This window comes from Hemitrygon akajei, chromosome 18 (genome assembly GCF_048418815.1).
Source record: "Hemitrygon akajei chromosome 18, sHemAka1.3, whole genome shotgun sequence".
Taxonomy (NCBI): domain Eukaryota; kingdom Metazoa; phylum Chordata; class Chondrichthyes; order Myliobatiformes; family Dasyatidae; genus Hemitrygon; species Hemitrygon akajei.
The window spans coordinates 14,861,351-14,879,385 of NC_133141.1; the positions used below are offsets into that span (position 1 = coordinate 14,861,351).

The 18,035-nt window shown below is 40.1% G+C and overlaps 1 protein-coding gene and 1 long non-coding RNA gene across 12 annotated transcripts in view; one reads left to right on the forward strand and one right to left on the reverse strand.

Annotated features, from left to right (window-relative positions):
• The window catches only part of LOC140741129 (uncharacterized), a 30,745-nt gene extending 17,563 nt beyond the window's left edge, over positions 1-13,182 (reverse strand). Inside the window, exon 1 of the long non-coding RNA XR_012102009.1 lies at positions 13,071-13,182. This is a non-coding gene — a long non-coding RNA (uncharacterized lncRNA). The remainder of the gene's footprint in view (positions 1-13,070) is intronic.
• Positions 13,112-18,035, forward strand: part of suox (sulfite oxidase) — a 37,209-nt gene continuing 32,285 nt past the window's right edge. For 2 of the 11 annotated variants that reach the window (XM_073070929.1, XM_073070927.1), the window contains exons 1-2: positions 13,262-13,331; positions 16,382-16,445. Coding sequence is in view for 3 of the 11 variants with exons in the window: in XM_073070921.1 (XP_072927022.1) it covers positions 16,387-16,445 (59 nt within the window). In the remaining 8 variants the exon portion in view is untranslated. Of the gene's footprint in view, positions 13,332-16,381; positions 16,446-18,035 lie in introns of all 11 variants that reach the window. The other 9 variants (XM_073070921.1, XM_073070920.1, XM_073070923.1 and 6 more) reach the window with 9 other exon arrangements.

The window sequence follows — 18,035 nt, forward strand, 5'->3', positions numbered from 1 at the left end:
GAAGTGAATAGGGGTAGGCTCACTGTTGTTAGAAAATTCTGGGCCTATGCTTTCAGCCAAGTATTTTAACCTCACATTCCATGTATTGAGGTCCTCTTCCACACCTTGCTGCCTCTGGACTTCACTGTTCCGGAGAACAGCTGGTTTGCCTCCCTCTGTACACTTGTTACCCTCTGGGATCTGATAGCATAGTACTTCCAGAGATGAGACAACAGATCTGGAAACAAGTTCATGTTCTTTCACAATAGCTAGGAATTTTAAAATCAGTTGGGCAAATAATCTGGAGGGGAAGAAACTTCAATCAGATATTGTCATCATGAAATGACTGTATTGTTGTAAAAACCTGCTGAGTTCACTCATTTCCTTCAAGGAAGGAAATTTTCCATCCTTATTACTACTTGTTTCAAAGTACTGACCTGATCCGAAATGGTTAAGAGGCTGTATAGTGGCAAGTCCTGATGAATGTGAATATTCACATGCTTGAAAGTAGGGTGGGGGAGGGCAGCATAAGTTCTACCAACAAAACTCTCAAGAAAGAAACTGATAACTGGCTAAGTTACCACCCTGTAGCCTATCTGGCTGATAAACTTATCAAACGTTGAATATTTGTGAATGTCCTTGATGATAAAATATTAAAAAACTGAGAAAACAAATTACTTCATTTTTCCAAGAAAAACAGCTAGAACACTTAAAAACAAACATAACTAAACTCATTTAGTTAAAAAAATGGGAGTTACATAAAAATCCCCTTCATCTCCTGGGAAAGGGATCTGCTACCTTTACCAGTCTTATCAACACGTACAACAAGCTGGAGGAACTCAGCAGGTCGGGCAGCATCCGTTGAAACGAGCAGTCAACGTTTTGGGCCGAGGCTCTTCATCAGGACTGAAGAGGGAGGGGTCAGGGGCCCGATAAAGAAGGTGGGGGGAGGGTGGGAAGGAGAAGGCTGGTGGGTGCCAGGTGAAAAACTAATCAGAGGAATGATCAGGGGTGGGGGAGGGGATAGGCAGGAAAGGTGAAGAAGGAATCTAAGGGGAAAGCACTATGGGTAGTAGAAGAAGGCAGAATCATGACAGAGGTGATAGGCAGCTGGAAGAGGAGGCAGAGTGAAACTGGGATGGGGGGAGAGGGGGGGAATTACCGGAAGTTGGAGAATTCGATGTTCATACCAAGGGGTAGACAAACTAGGGACCATATATTCCATAACGTTGTGTACTTAGAGACAATAAAGGGAATTTATTTAAATTAATAGTTCTCATGAATGTGTCAGCTGCAGTGCCCCATTTGGAATCTGTGATAAAGTATGGTGTTCATTTGAAGCTACAAATATGTACATTAATGACATTTTTTTTCATTTGTTATCATTAGGCAGTTATGAATTTAGTTTCATTTGAGTGATAAGTATATTGCTGTAAACCTGTACAATATCTCTGTTACCATATTGCAGCTGTGGGTGGAGATGGCATGTACATAGATTAGAGACTCCATCATGAGTATGATGATTTACTTTATTTTTTTTAATGTGTCAATTAAAAAAAAATTTTCTCAAGTATATTGGCATACTTTTCTCCCATCTTCTTTATAGTTTAATGCAAAATATTTTTTCCTTTAACTAAAGTTTCTTAAAGAATCGTAATCAGGTTTAATATCACTGACAAATGCCATGAAATTTGTTGTTCTGCGGCAGTATTACAGTGTGTTACGTACCCCGTAACTGGGTGTCTGACCAGCAGAGAAAGAAGAATCCGTTGGAGTCTGGTGGTACCAAACTAAAGGTGTTTATTGGTAAACTACACAATACAATATCAAAAATGCAAATATACATATAAAACAAGTTAGCAGTAATAAATCTAAAAGTGTAGGAATAATAATAATCAATAATAAACAAGCTCTATCGATGTCTAGGGGTAAATGAATTGTCATAGGAAAGTACAGAGTTCAGTTCATAAATGCTGAAGTAGTTATGGTTGTTGTGTTGAAATCATTGGAGAGAGAGAGAGAACGAGCGAGATGTAACAGCAACAGCTGCTGCGATAGGCAAACCTTTTGTGGCTTTCTTAATCCGTCAAGTCATTGTGGTTATTTAGCTAAACCGTTCTTCTGTGGTGGACTCGTCACTCTGGCATGAGTGGACACACACACACAAGTCCCCACTGGCCCTGCTGTAAAACTGTGAGCTTTACTGACCGATCTCCTGGTTCGGTCTTCGAAGCCCCCACCTTTCTGTGGGTTCCCAACACTCAGTCAGTGTCCACTGGTGTGTCTGAAGGGTGTCTCTCCAGACCTGTCTTTTATCCCCACACACGGGGTCTCAGCTGTCCATCAACTCTGAATGACCGTGTCCATCAAATCAGACCACTCCTGCTGTCTCCTGAGGAATGTTAATGAGCAAATCAAAGTCCTTGTAGTAGAAAGTAAATAATCCAGGAAGAGTCATAATACAGTAAATCAACAGTCTCTCTCCCCCTCTTATCTGTAGCAGATGTTCTTGCCTGGGCTTTATCTCTCTCTCTCATGAGCAGCATAGCAACAGCAATAGTTCATAGTTCTCAGGAGGGGGGTTGGGAATGGTTAACTCTGCACTCCATTGTCCATCAGGTCTGTCCATCACTCATAACAAGTGCAATACATAAAAAATACTACACATTACAATAAATATATATATTTCTTATGGTAATGTATAGTATTTTATGTATATAGATATATATGTGGAGTGATTGATAAGTCTGTGGCCTAAGGTAGAAGGAGTCAATTTTAGAAAATCTAGCACACTTATTTTTCAATCATCAAATATTCCCAGTTTGACTACCACAGCTCAAGTCCACAATCACGGTCATGGTTATTTCAGTTTGAAGTTAACTCATCTCCTTCTACCTTAGGCCACAAACTTAACAATCACCCCGATGAGTTAGTAACTTCAAATTTTCTGCATAATTACTCAAAGAGTTGAACTGCATGTGCATGTAACGAGATCTGTATAACTCATTTCCTTCTACCTTAGGCCACAAACTTTACAATCACCCCGATGAGTTATTAACTTCAAATTTTCTGCATAATTACTCAAAGAGTTGAACTGCATGTGCATGTAACGAGATCTGTATAACTCATTTCCTTCTACCTTAGGCCACAAACTTTACAATCACCCCTTTTGTGGACAGTTTCTGGAGGTCCAAGATCCGTATGCTCCACGACCGCTGGACTAAGCGTGTAAATGTAGGAGGGGACTATGTTGAAAAATAAATGTGCTAGGTTTTCTAAAATCGACTCCTTCTAGCTTAGGCCATGAACTTATCAATCACCCCTTGTATATCGATGCATCTTTAAATGTCTTAAAACAATGTTGCTGACTGAAATAACCATGACCGTGATTGTGGACTTGAGCTGTGGTAGTCAAACTGGGAATATTTGATGATTCCCTTTGGAGTTGCATGCAAAGAGTCGCCACTTTGTGGCACCACCTTGTCATATATACATAGATACTAGTTCTTCCTCCTGATCTATGGTAGAATTGGATAATATGGATTTGTTAACCATGTAGCCTATGAGTATAGAAATGCTGAGCCGAATTATACCATATTAAATGTGATGACAACACTATCAATTAGTCCTGGTAGGTAAACGATCTTGCAACATTCAACATATATAAAGTGTTGCTGCCTCAGTTTGTGTGCTCTCTGGCAAGTCGGCAGATGCACAATCATGGCACTTACAGTACCATTATGTACTTACCCACTCGCAAGTGAAAATCCATCCCTTTATTTCTGATCATGAGTTTGCCAGTTCAAATCTTCAAGGATCTTATCTGCACCTCAATGTTTTATTCTAGTCCTTTATTTTATCTACAGAACAATACTTTGTAGAAGTATGGATGCTGTGCAAAGATGGAGCAAGACTGACTTCTAATGTCTGTGGTCTCAATCTGCCCTTCAATGAGCACATTTACTTGAGGAATTGTGAGACCATGATACCACACCAAACATAAATCAGCATCATAAAAGGAAGGCAGTTTTCCTGATTATTTAATGGCTTTTAAAATTACTTTTTCAAAGATTAAAGAAATAAAACTTGTAGTGCAGGTCTATTATCAGGATATATTCTGATATATTAACTTGTGTCTTGTCTTATCATCTGCTGCTGATTTTACTGTTTCTATCATTTTGGTGTCTAAACCTGATTAAGTGTTGTCAGTGCCAGTCCCCTGCATTGCTATCTATTTACCTTCTTTACTATTTCAAGAAAACTAGCACAAATATTATCGGACAAAAAATAGGATACTTAGATCAACTGGTCGATGTTTTTAATTGCATCAGAGTTCACTTGTTATTTTTCCATGACAACATGAGAACTGTTTCCCTTTGAAAACTATTTCTGTAGCAGAAATCTATTAATAATTATTGTCTGCATAGCCATTCCCTCCAGGTCCGAGATAAATGGTAGACATTTTCATTATGTATTCGGTTTTGATAAGGACACACTGTTACCTGCCTAATAACCTGTCTTTACCAAGCAATGCCTTGATCCTTTGTAAACTAGTCCTGATTCTATGAGTTGATCTATAATCCAACAACTTAACAACTTTGGGAGAGATTTCTATCAGAGCAGAACTATCCATGGTCAATTACTTATTATAAGTGCAATATCATTCCTGAAGCCCTAATAAACGTGAGTCATTGATAAGTGAGTGTAACTCAGTTATTAAGTATGAAAACAATTAAGTAGCAGATAGCTTGATAGACAAATATCATTACAGATTGATACTGCCAATTAATATACTTCTGGAATGTCTTGGTGAGAATCCTTTTATTCATATCTCAACATAGTTGGGTTGGTAGAGATGAAGGTTTTTAGGACATCTCTATCAAAAGACTTTCTTAAAATGTCACTTAATCTCCTTGCAGTAAGGAACTGAATGGCACTTGGTTGTTTTCCCACTCTTCTTAGAATTCATATTTCCACGTAGCATGACTGATGCACCATCAATAACTCTCGGAGACGGGAGGCGAACGATAGGCTTTTATTAGCTGCAAGAGACCACGATTAGCAGCAAGAGACCACCACACAACATCCTGGAGACTGAGGGAGGAGCAGTGCCTCCAATTGCCTTTATACAGGGGTCTGTGTGAGGAGCCTCAGGAGCAGTCAGCAGAGGGGCGTGTCCAGACAGGTATATGTAGTTCACCACAATGACTGAATCACTCATTTTGTGGAACAAAGATCAATTGTTCTCTCAGCCAAAAGGACAAAATGCAATGCTGCTGGTGCAGTAGATAATGGATTTACTTTAGAATATTGTAAGAATCTGAATAAAGAAACATTTAACAGATTTGTGCAATAGAGTTTAGTGTCATTGAGAAGTAGAGCACAGAAGCAGACCCGATGGTTTATCTAGTCCACGCAAAACCACTTAAACTACTTACTCCTATTGACCTGCACCAGGACCACCATACGCCTACCATCCATGTACCTTTCGAAACTTCTCTTAAACATTGAAATCAAGCTCACATGCACCACTTGCACTGACTGCTTGTTACATACTCTCATGACCCTCTGACTGAGAAGTTCCCCCTCATGTTCCCCTTAATCTTTTCACCGTTCACCCATGACCTCTAGTTGTAGTCCCAGCCAACCTCGGGAAAAAGCCTGCTTGCATTTATCCTATCTGTATCCCTCATAATTTTGTATACCTCCATCAAATCTCCACTCAATCTTCTGTGTTCCAAGGAATAAAGTCCTAACCTATTCAATCTTTCCTCATAACTCAGGTCCTCCAGTCCCGGCAACATCCTTGTAAATTTTCTCTGTACTCATTCAACCTGATTTACATCTTTTCTGTAGGTAGGTGACTAAAGCTGCACACAGTACTCCAAATTAGACCTCACCAATGCCTTATACAACTTCAACATAACATCCCATCTCCTGTACTCAATACTTTGATTTATGATGGCCAATGTGCCAAAAACTTTCTTTACAACCCTTTCAATGTGACATCACTTTCAATGAATTATGGACCTGTATTTCCAGATCTCTATGTTCTAATGCACTCCTCAATGGTCTACCCTAGCTGGTCCTACCAAACTGCAGCACCTCACACTTGACTGCACTAAATCCCATCTGCCATTTTCCAGCCCATTTTTAGAGCTACTGCAGATCCTGCTGCAAGCTCTGATAGTCTTCCTCACTATCCACTACAGCCCTAATCCAGATGTCATCTGCAAATTTGCTGATCCAGTTAACCAAATTATCATCCTCATCATTGATATACATAACAAACCAACAAAGACCCAGCATCGATCCCTATGGCACTCCACTAGTCAAAGGCCTCCAGTCAGAGAGGCAACCACCTACTACCACTCTCTGGTTTCTCCCACAAGGCCAACATCTAATCCAATTTATTACCTCATCATGAATGCCAAGCAACTGAACATTCTTGACCAACCTCCCATGCGGGACCTTGTCAAAGACCTTGCTAAAGTCCATGTAGACAACATCCACTGCCTTGCCTTCATCAACTTTCCTCAAAAATCTCTTATTAGACACAACCTCCCATGCACAAAGCCATGCTGACTATCCCAAATCAGTCCATGTCTATCCAAATACTCATATACTGTATCTGGTCCCCTAGAATATCTTACAATAACTTTCCCACTAATGATGTCAGGCTCTCTCCCCCCCCCCCCCCTCCCCACTATAAGTTCCTATGATTTTCTTTCTGGGTATTAAAAAGAGAGCTTTTATCAACAGAGCACCATAATATATCAAACCTAACTATGATCCAAACTGGCTTGCAATCAATAAATTACTTTTGAGTGCTCCAATTTGTGAAGACCAAGTTCAACAAACAATAAGTGAACCAATATCTACTTGCGATGTCTTGGTTGAAGGGAAATATAGAGCAGGACACTCTATTCTACTCCAAACAATACAATATGGAATCTTTCACTTCCAGCTGAATAGGTAAATGAAAATTTGGTCCACTTTATCAAAAGTTAATACAACAACAGTGCAGGATTTTCTTGGTGGTGCAAGGAAGTACCATCTTGGGTTGTATGCCTAAGTTCTAGTGTTTGAATGCACAACCTTCTGATTCAAAACCAAAAGGATCAGAGAACATTTGGAGAATATAAAGTGCATATTATAGAAGACTACTATTTAGCCACTTGACACAATGAAAAACATCCAAACTTACTACCATTTTAATCTTTGTTTCTGTTTAAGTTCGTTGTCAGGAAACAGTGGAGAGAACAAAAGCAAACAATGAATAGAAGCTATTTTCTTTAGATTAAAGTCAAATCAATAAGAATTGGATTCTGAATCAAGCATAGGAATAGGAGTAGCCCATTCAGGTTCTCGAGCCTGTTGCACTATTATTTAAGATCATGATCAACCTGAATTTAGCTCCTTCCACACCCACTTACCTTTGTATCGTATTATACTCATATCTGAAAAAAAGATCTATCGACTTTAGATTTAAAACCACCTTAGTGGGCAAAAAAACCTTCAAAAGCTACTGGTTTATCATGGAGCAATGCCACAAAGCAACATTAGGAATGTGGAGTACTGAATGAAATGAAGCTTATACACATTTCACTTGACAAAAGGCTGAGGGTTCAGTGAGTTGGAAAAATGACTCATGAACAAACTGAGGTTCTACACAAGCAGGGAATGTTCCTACCCAGCTGTGGTGAACTACATTTACCTGTCTGGACAGGCCCCCCCCGCTGACTCTTTCCTGTGGCTCCTCACACAGACCCCTGTATAAAGGCGATTGGAGGCACTGCTCCTCCCTCAGTCTCCAGGATGTTGTGTGGTGGTCTCTTGCTGCTGACAGTGCTTTCTTCCAGCTAATAAAAGCCTATCTCGCCTCACATCTCCGAGAGTTGTTGATGGTGCATCACCAGCCCCATGATTAAGATTTTTGTTTGCAAGGTTTGTGATGTAAGGATTCCAGGTTTCTTTCCCTAAAAATAAACTATAATAATCATAATCAGCATAATTTGAATTGGTATCTTCTCATTAATCCAAATCCGAATAACAATTATTAAACTTCACTGTAGACATAAAGGCTATACAACCTTGGTTTCCAGGGGTGGTCCCCAAATGAAACACTTAATTCCCTGCCAAAGACGATCATTAAATGTCACTGATTCAGCATACAGGAGGGAGATTGAAAACTTGGCTAAGTGATGTAATAATAACAATCTCTCTCTCAGTGTAAATAAGACAAAGGAACTGATTGTAGACTTCAGGAAAGGGAAACCAGAGGTCCATGAGGTAGTAATCATTGGAGGATCAGAGGTGGAGAGAGTCAGCAACTTTTAATTCCTGGGTGTCACTATCTCAGAGGATCTGTCCTGGACCCATCATATAAATATTATTGCAAAGAAAGCATAACAGCGCCTCTACTTCCTTGGGAGTCTGTGGAGATTTGGCATGTCATTAAAAATCTTGGCAAACTTCTACAGATTTGTGGTGGAAATGCTGATCTGTCTGCATTACGGCCTGGTGTGGGAACACCAATGTCATTCAGCAGAAAATCCTTCAAAAGGTAGTGGATTCGGCCCAGTACATCACAAATAAAGCCCTCCCAACCGTTGAGCCCATCTACATGAAACATTGCTGTAGAAAAGCAGCATCCATCATCAGAGATCCTCACTACCCAGGCCATGCTGTTTCCTCACTGCTGCCATCAAGTAAAAGGTACAGGTGCCTCAGGACACCACCAAGTTCAGGAACAGTTACTACCCCACAACCATCAGACTCTTGAACCAAAGACCAAAGACTACACTCATTCTATTTTTGGTGTTCCTACAATTGATGATCTCACTTTAAAGACTCTTTATCTTGTTATTTCATGTTCTCATTATTTACTATTATTTATTTATATTTGTACTTGCATAGTTTGTTGTTCACTGATTTTGCTTACAGTTACTGTTCTATAGATTTGCTAAGTATGCCCACAGGAAAAAGAATCTCAGGGTTGTATGTGGTGACATGTATGTACTCTGATAACAAATTTTACTTTGAACTTTGATGCATGAACATCATTTTAAATAATGTTGACCACCCTTTATCAAAGTTCAAATATCAATTAGTTGACAACTGAAAACAACATAACAGCAGTCAAGGTGAATCTGACAAATGCAGGTGACTTTGAATGGCAGTTAGATTGTGTGATCATTCTTGATGTGCTGGATACAAGGCAGGATTTCTGCCAGGGCAGGTTTGGTGAAAGTTTCTTTGAAATGATAAGACTTTTTTTTACTTACAAAACTGGAGCATTACAAAAAGTTTGCCTCTCCTATATTAGTCAGAGCTGAACATGAAAATCGTTCTCACTGTATTAAATTACAGTCCAGTAATCAAGTCCAACTTGACAAAGCTGTTGTCTTTTGAAAACTATGTACAAACCAAACCTCCTGCTTTGGGGTGACATCACAGTCACCTGGGATTTGGATCCAGAACCTGGCATCAGTGGTAAGTGTATCGGCCAAGCAAATATTACCACTCAGACCTTGTACTCAGGGATGTTCCAGGAGACTTTGGGAACTTTGGCTGAAAGTGCAGCTTCTATGGTTGCTCTCTTTGCTGGAGTGGTGTGGCCTGGAGCCTGCTCACTGGCTGTCTTTGGTGCAGTAGCTTTTTGCTACTAGGCTGGGGCTGCGGTCACATTCTGGAGCCTTGGCTGGTAGAAAGCCACTGTCACAGCAAGTCACACAGCCTAGGAAAATCCCGGGTTTGGCTTGAGCTCTGTCTTTATGCCAATGCTAAAGGGTGTGCCAATTTTGGAGGATCTACCTGGTAGCAGTTCAGTGATATTTGGGTTAGGGAACATAATCTAGGTTCTAGGTGGCCAGTTAATCCTCACAGCTTTTGTTTACCTTAACAAATTATCTGCTGAGACCAGTACTCTCAAAATACATACCTTTTGCAAGGTGAGTCTACTTGAGGGAAAATGCAAATAGCAAAATAAAACATTAGCCAAATTTCAAGGCATTTAACCTATAATGACAAAGGGGACATTCAGCCCATCACCTTGTGCTATCTCCCAGGAAGAAATCCTATGCATCCCATTCGTCCTCTTGTTATTTCCCCATTCCCTTGCAATTCTTTCTCTCTTACACATGCCCATCATCTTTTTTTTTACCATTAACCTTCACTAAGGTGTAATTTACAGTAACCAATTAGCCCACCAGGACATCTTTGGATATAAGAAACCAGAACACTCAGAAGTAAACTAAATGGCCAAGAAGAGATCATGCAAACTCTGCCCAACTAGTACCCGAGGTCAGGACTGAACCATTGCCCCTGTGCAATATCATCCCACCTTTCCCCTTTATTGCTTGTACATTGCAACGGAGATGCAACATAAAGACTTTTACTCCTTTGGATGTAAGAAATAAAATAAATATAAATACAAATAGCTTTGTCAAATCAAGATCAATTCTGATTCCAGCAAATAAAATTGTCCATTGTTTAATTTAGTGTGCAATTAGTAGTTACAGATAGAAGATTCTCAGATCAGGACCTGACTGGAATTGTTACTTGCCTATTTGCTATGCAATGTCATGAGATCTGAATTTGAGAACTGAACAAGAATATCACATACGGGTTTTGTGAACCTATTAGTTATATTTGTAGGATATAGAATGAAAGCAGTTGTTTCTCCTTTGTCCTGCACTGGAGCTCCTGCAGATAAAGTGTCAACCCAAAGAAGATGCGTTCAATGTTAAGAAAAATTTTCCAAGTAAGTCTGTAACATTACATTGTGCAAATAGAAAGCTGTAAGTTCAACACTCATTGTACATGACAGATGGTTTGCTGTAAACCACAGTTTCGGAGAATCTTTGGTACCATGAGTGAACTTAAAATAAAGCTAGATGAACCTGATCCTTAGCCCTTCTTTGCTGCAATACTCTGGTGGAGAGATCCAGGCAGAGAAAAACTGTCAAAAACCTTCTTGCTGTCAAATTAAACTTTACTCAGGGTAAATTTCACTCTACCCTGCCACAAATTCTTAAACAAACCACCCAAGGATGTGAATATTCTAAAACAGGTACACTCTCTGGAGAAACAGATCTAATATATTTCATTAGCTTATTTAATCCTGCAGGCATTGAAAATTCTGCTAGTGAGTAGATTTTTTAAAAATACATTGAATTTAGCTTAGAATATATCTTATGCTTTAATGTTCTCATTAAGTAGTGAATCTTTATTCTAGAGTCATTGAGACTTTTGTACAATAAGAGAATCAAGGGATATGGGAATCTGGCAGGATAAAGGCTTGATTTACAGGATCAACCTCTGGAGTCCAGAACATGGGATCAGTCTCAAAATAAGAATTAGGTTACAGGACTAAAATAAGAATTTTGTTCACATATAGAATGGCAAAATTTTGAAACACTTTTTCCTGGGGATTGGGACATGATGTATCAGTAAGAAAGCACCAGGTACACACAGTACGAATGGGTTAATCAGAATCAAATTTATTATCACTGGCATGTGTCATGAAATTTATTAACTTAGCAGCAGCAGTACAATGCAATACAGGATAACTATAGAAAGGAAAAATAAATAAGTAAATCAATTACATTAAGTACATATATGTATATTAAATATTTTCAAAATAGTGCCAAAACAGAAATAATATATATTTTTTAAAAAGTGAGGTAGTGTCCAGTGATTCAATGTCCATTTAACAATCGGATGGCAGAGGGGAAGAAGCTGTTCCTGAATCGCTGAGTGTGTGCCTTCAGGCTCCTGTATCTTTTGTACCTGATGGTAACAGTGTGAAAAAGGCATGCCCTGGGTGGTGGGGGCCCTTAAATAATCTAATGATGGACATCATTTTTCTGAGGCATCACTCCTTGACGAAGTCTTGGACACTACAGGGGTTGGTACCCATGATGGAGCTACTTTTACAACTTTCTACAGCTTCTTTTGATCCTGTACAACAGCCCCCACCCATCCCCTCATACCAGACAGTGATGCAGCTGTCAGAATGCTCCCCACAGTACATCTATAGAATTTTTCGAATGTTTTAGGTGACAAATCAAATCTCTTCAAACTCCTAATAAAATATAACCGCTGTCCTGTCTTTTTTTTTTATAGCTGCATCGATATATTTAGACCAGGTTAGATCCTCAGAGATATTGACACCCAGAATCTTGAAATTGCTTACTCTCTCCACTTCTGATCCCTCTATGAGGATTGGTATGTGTTCCTTCATCTTACCCTTCTTGAAGTCCACAATCAGCTCTTTTGTCTTACTGACATTGAGTGCCAGGTTGTTGCTGCGGCACCACTCAACCAGCTATAATATCTTGCTCCTGTACGGTTAAACTGGCAATTGAAGATACAACTGTACTGAAAAGAAATTACTTTTAATCCTGGTGAGGACTGATCATTGACTGCATTCAGATCAGGTATGAATAGGATATCACAGGGATACGGAGATAGGGGAGGAAAACTGATCATTGCATTCAAATCAAAGATCAATTATTTCTGGATATCAAAAGGATCATGGAATATGGAGATAGAGGAAGAAGTGTTTACTAAATGTAAATTAAAACAAATATGCAGATGCCAGAAATCTGAAATAAAAACAAAAACAGCTAGAAACACTCAACATGTATATTTAAGGGTCATGTTCAGGATCATTCCATGGCCTTCTGTCCTCTCCGATCAGAGACCCCTTCTCCATCTCTGTATCTCTTTCACCAGTCAACTTCCCAGCTCTTTACTTTATCCCTCCCCCTCCAGGTTTCACCTATTACCTTGTATTTCTCTCTCCACTCCCCCACCTTTTATTTTTTTCTTCAGTCCTGCTGAAGATTCTCAGCCCAAAACGCCGACTGTACTTTTTTCCATAGATGCTGCCTGACTTGCTGTGTGTTGCTTGGATTTCCGCATCTGTAGATTTTCTCTTGTTTGTGTGTACATCTGTAGATTTTCCCTTGTTTGTGTGTAGTTCCAGTTTTTTTTTCTTGTTTTCAAAAATGGTTTCCTCATCGTGGATCAGCTATTATTTTGTTAACTGCAGGAAGCAGTATCAAAGGGCCGAATGTACTCACGCTCTCGTTTCTTGTGTTACCCCGGCTTCAAATACCTCGGGGCAAACGACCTCATCCGCCATCTTGCCGCAGATTCCTGTCAGGTTTGGTTGCCATTAGAGACCACACAGGCTTTAATCTCACTTCGAGACGGAGCGCGATGTAGCAGACACTAAGAGACTCTGTGGGGGTAACAGTTCCATGACCACGCTTGCGCAGAGTGCGAACGGCGCAGTGAGGTGAGCAGGAAAGATTTTCTTGCCGTGAACATTTTGACTAAACGTGAGTGAATGTTTTCTAATGGCTTGTCGTTTGAATGGATGGGGAGCGAGGGCAGCCCAGTTTAAAACGGCAACGCGGTAAATGTTTTATAGGCACCCAAGAAACTAAGAGCCCTGTTTTGAAATGAGAGAGCGGTGGGGCCAATTTTAAGATCAAGGGCTACTACCCAATTCGACCTTTACGCGAGTATAGGGGAAATGTTAATAATCACCGAGTACAGCCTTCAAGCTGTATAGCTAATCCTGTTGTCAAATGCCTTCAAGCAACACACACAAAATGCTGGTGGAACTCAGCAGGCCAGGCAGCAATGCCTTCCTAGGGATTGATAAAATGACTTTGGATTATTTCTGGGGGAAGAAAAACTTTTTAGTCTTAATTGAGATTGGAAAGAAAAGTAAGTGTGGCACTTTATGATCACACTTTCTCTCCCCTTTTCTTTCCCTTCCCAGCCCCACCAATCCCACCCAAAATTGTACATGCTCACTTGACAGTTGGAGGAAACAGATTCTACTTCTGAGGTCCCACAGCAATTCGAAGTGAAGTTCAGTCACTGTTGGAAGCGCATTCAGAAAAAGCTCTCACAAACTTGTTATAAATCATAACCAGGTGATCAGCTTTTATTGCTGTTACTTTAGGAATAAATAGTAACCTAGACTTCTGCACACAAAGGGCGGTTAATCTTGCAATTCTTTACTCAGGAGGGGCTGTGGATGTCAGCTCCGTCTCTGCGCTGCAGTGTCCCCCCACAAATTTAAAAGCAATTAATTAAATGTGAAAGGTTCTGTGTAAATATGATTATATTTTGAATAAACTCTCCTCGGGCTTCCAACCGGATACGGGTATCGATCTTAACTGCCCGTTTCGATGTCAAACTCCGCCATTTTCGTCAGAGATGATGCCTGTGTATGTCTTGTCCGGTGGTATATATACCCCCATTGTCCGCCCCTCCTGATTGGTTCGTCCTTATTCAATCAGGTTTCCGCTTGTTTACAATCGAATTTCAGCTCTTAGAGCGAGACTTTTGTCTTTGTTAAAATTCTTTTCCTTTAGTTTTATTTCAGTGGCTTCTTTCACCAGGTGGTCCCAAAAACCATTGGTGAGGCACAGTAGTTTTGTGCCATTTGTGCCATCAATGCTATGGCCATTGCAAATGCAAGGTTGTGCTACCGCCGATTTCTCTGAATAGCCTAACCTCCAATGCTCCTTGATGCGGATTTCTACCGTACGTCCTGTCTGGCCCATCCCATCTGGTAAAACTGGGAAAACTAATAATGAGGAGGAACTCGTTGCTACCGCCTGTCTTCCCTATACTTCCACGGTTTCTGAAAGGATGGTCAGGATTCTGAAGAAATACCAGATTAATACCATCCACAAACTGGCAAGGAAGCTCAAATTGCAGCTTATGTGGGTCAAAGATGACCTGGGACTCAGGGCAGTTGATGTTCACAGGATTCCCTGTGATTGCAGAGCAGCGTATATCGGCCAACATATACTCTGATACAGGGAGCTTTCAGGACAGCTGCTCTATAAGTGATGCTGAAACTGCTGAGTCTGGGATGCCTACAAGTCAACCTCCTCTAATAAACACAAAGTACACTGCAGATGCTGTGGTCAAATCAAGACGTACAAAAAAGCTGGATGAACTCAGCACGTCGGGCAGCATCCGTTGAAAGAAGCAGTCAACGTTGACTGCTTCTTTCAACGGATGCTGCCCAACCTGCTGAATTCAGTCAACCTCCTCTGACTGCAGGTTCTTGGAATTTAACTTTGATTTCCAATGTTGTTCCCCTCCCTACCCTTTGTTAATGTCCTGGCCACCTCAGACCTAATTTTGCTGTCTCTATATTCAAGGTATTGCACAAATAAAAGTTTTTATAGCGCTAAAATATATCACCTGCAGCAATCTATCTACTTGTGATAAGTGTGCCTATCCTGACAAGAGGAAATATAACTGGAGTATAAAAGGCAAAATGCAACTGCACAAGTTGTCTGAGGCACCTGAAGGTGCTGTTTCAGAAGTTTAGGAATGGATACTGTGAGGGATGGCCTGATGGCCAAACTTGCTACAATGGCACTTCGTAAACTGCTGGTATTCCAATATAACAATTAAAGCTGTGGTTTCTAAAGTTTGTTTTGAAAAAGGGATCAGTGTATTCATAGGGGAGGAAAAGTAGAATTGACAATAAAACTGCAAAATGATCTTCCATCTTTTGAATAGGTCCTTCTTTGTGAATTTGTCTGTCAAGAACTCTGTTTTGATGAAGCTTTTGGTATTTGAGTGTGAACTGCATTTGCCTATTGAGAGCTTCCCATAACCAATTATCTCAGTTTAAGGACAGTTTATACTTTATTTCATGCTCTCGTTATTTTTTTCTATTGATTTATATTTGCATTTACACAGTGTTGTCTTCTATGCTCTTGCTCTTGCTCTTTCATTGATCTTGTTTATAGTTATTGTTCTGGAGAAAAAGGATCTCGGGGTTGTATGTTGGGACATGCATTAATTCTGATAAATTTTACTTTGAACTTTGAAATGAGAATTGAGGATACAACAATTGACAAGTTTTTATTGCCATCTCTACCAACTTTACTGTTTTTGGTGAGCTCACACAATATTAATTATTTTCTGTTTGCTACTAATGTGCCATGTTTGAAGCACACATACCAACTGCATTTGAGTACAGTGAATCCTGGCTTCCATACTGAAATTGTTTCCACTAATTATGCATTTTAAACTGCTTGAATTGACATACTGGGAAATGGAATTCTACTCCACTAGTTTTCCTGTTTGTGGCTCGCTCTTATTGAACTGGGTAGTTCACAGTTCAAAGTAAATTTATTATCAAAGTATTATGTGTCACAGAATACTACCCTGAGATTCATTTTCTTGCAGGTATTCACAGTAAATACAAAAAAAATAGAATCAGTGAAAATCACCACACAACAAAGATGGTACCTGAGGTACAGATAGATTGAAATACAAAGAAAACAAAAGACATGGCGGGGGAGGGGGGAAACTGATTGAAAATGAAATTATGTTCTCTTTGCAGATACTATGATGTCGTTACTGAGGTGTACACGGTCTGCTGTGGGCATTTGGCAGATGCAAAGCAGGTAATAGTCATCTCATTGAGGAGAACAACTCTAATTCAGTTTGTGGCTCTAAGACTGTCAGTTAATGAGGCCTCTTTTGCCTGTTATTGAGATAATATCAGCTTTGGCTCAGTTGATAGAAGCTCAGAGTTGGAAGGTTGTAGATTTAAGTCCCGCCCCAGATGTACATGGGATTTGACAGAGTACTGTGAAATTGGATGTACCAGAGTTTCAATTGAGCACCTTCTTCTTGAGCAGTTCCTTAAACCCAAGTGGTCACAGGGAAACCATGCAGACAGCACCTGAGATGAGGACTGAACCTGGGTCTCTGGCAAAAGTGCAGCAATGGCTCTACTAGCTGCACCACCGTGCTGCCCAGATGATCAGTACCTTTTTTAGATTTTCCTTTTTTTTTTTGAGTGTTCAACTACGAGGGATTCCATGAGTGAGTGATGTTGTTACTTTATTTTTCCGAGAAGACTTTGAGAGTATCCTTGAGGCTTTGTTTTTTACACAGTGAAAGAACTCGGAGTAGAATATCGGTCATAGAAAGAATGTGGAGCAACAAACAAAAAGCTGGAGGGATTCAGCAGGTCAGGAAGTGTCTGTGGAGGGAACTAGATGTTTTGGTTGAGACCCTTCATCTGGACTGATTGGGGGGGAGATGACTAGTAGAAAGAGGTGAAGGGAAAGAGTAGAGCAAGAATTGGCAAATGACAGGTGGATGCAAGTAGGGGATAATAAGCAGAGGGAAGAGTAGCATGAATCATCAGCTTTTCCTTTCCTAAATGTCAAATTTCCTTGAACATTCAGCTTCCATCTTGGGTCACCTGCAACCATGTTTCTGGAATTTTAAAAGGTTATGATCTTATTACTTCTATTTGTGACATTAATTTAGCTACACTCTATCCTCGTTATATGCGGGGGATATGTTCCTCTGAGTCGATGCATAATGTGAATAATTATTTAAATGGAGAAAATAGGGATGTGTTCCAGAGGGCTTCCTAAATATGTTTTATCTGTAATTTATTCACATTTTCATACCAATACGACGCAAAAGCAGTACCACAATGCAACATTCATATTATATTTCATCAATTTAAGGTATTATTCTACATAATAAATCATAGAAAGTTAACATACTAGGGTGTAGAGTACTCACCAACAGTGGCAGGTGTGTTCACTCCGGGAGATGAGTGGTGGTTGTGGTGTCGGGCAGCTTTACATGGATAAGGTGGATGGTTGTGGGTCGTCAGGATCATCAAGCACAGCAAGGGGTGAAGGAAGACTCACAGAACTCTCAGAACTCCCGGCAGCAGGAGATGACACCGGTTTGAAGAAAGTGGTGAGGGTTGTTTGCTTGGCAGCATTTTGTTTTTCAGCATAAATTTGCTTGTGGGGAGAAGGGTTGATGGCAGGGAACGACTGAAATGCTGACTCCGTTCTAAATTTGGGTCCGTGTCCGTCGCCATTTGTGCCAAGTGTTCCGACTTCCACCATTCCCTCACCGTTGGTAACCTCCTGGGATTTTCAAAATCTTCTGTTGCTTGCAACATCTGAGAGATATTTCGCTTTAAAAAAAAAATACACCTTGAATGTGGATCACACCTT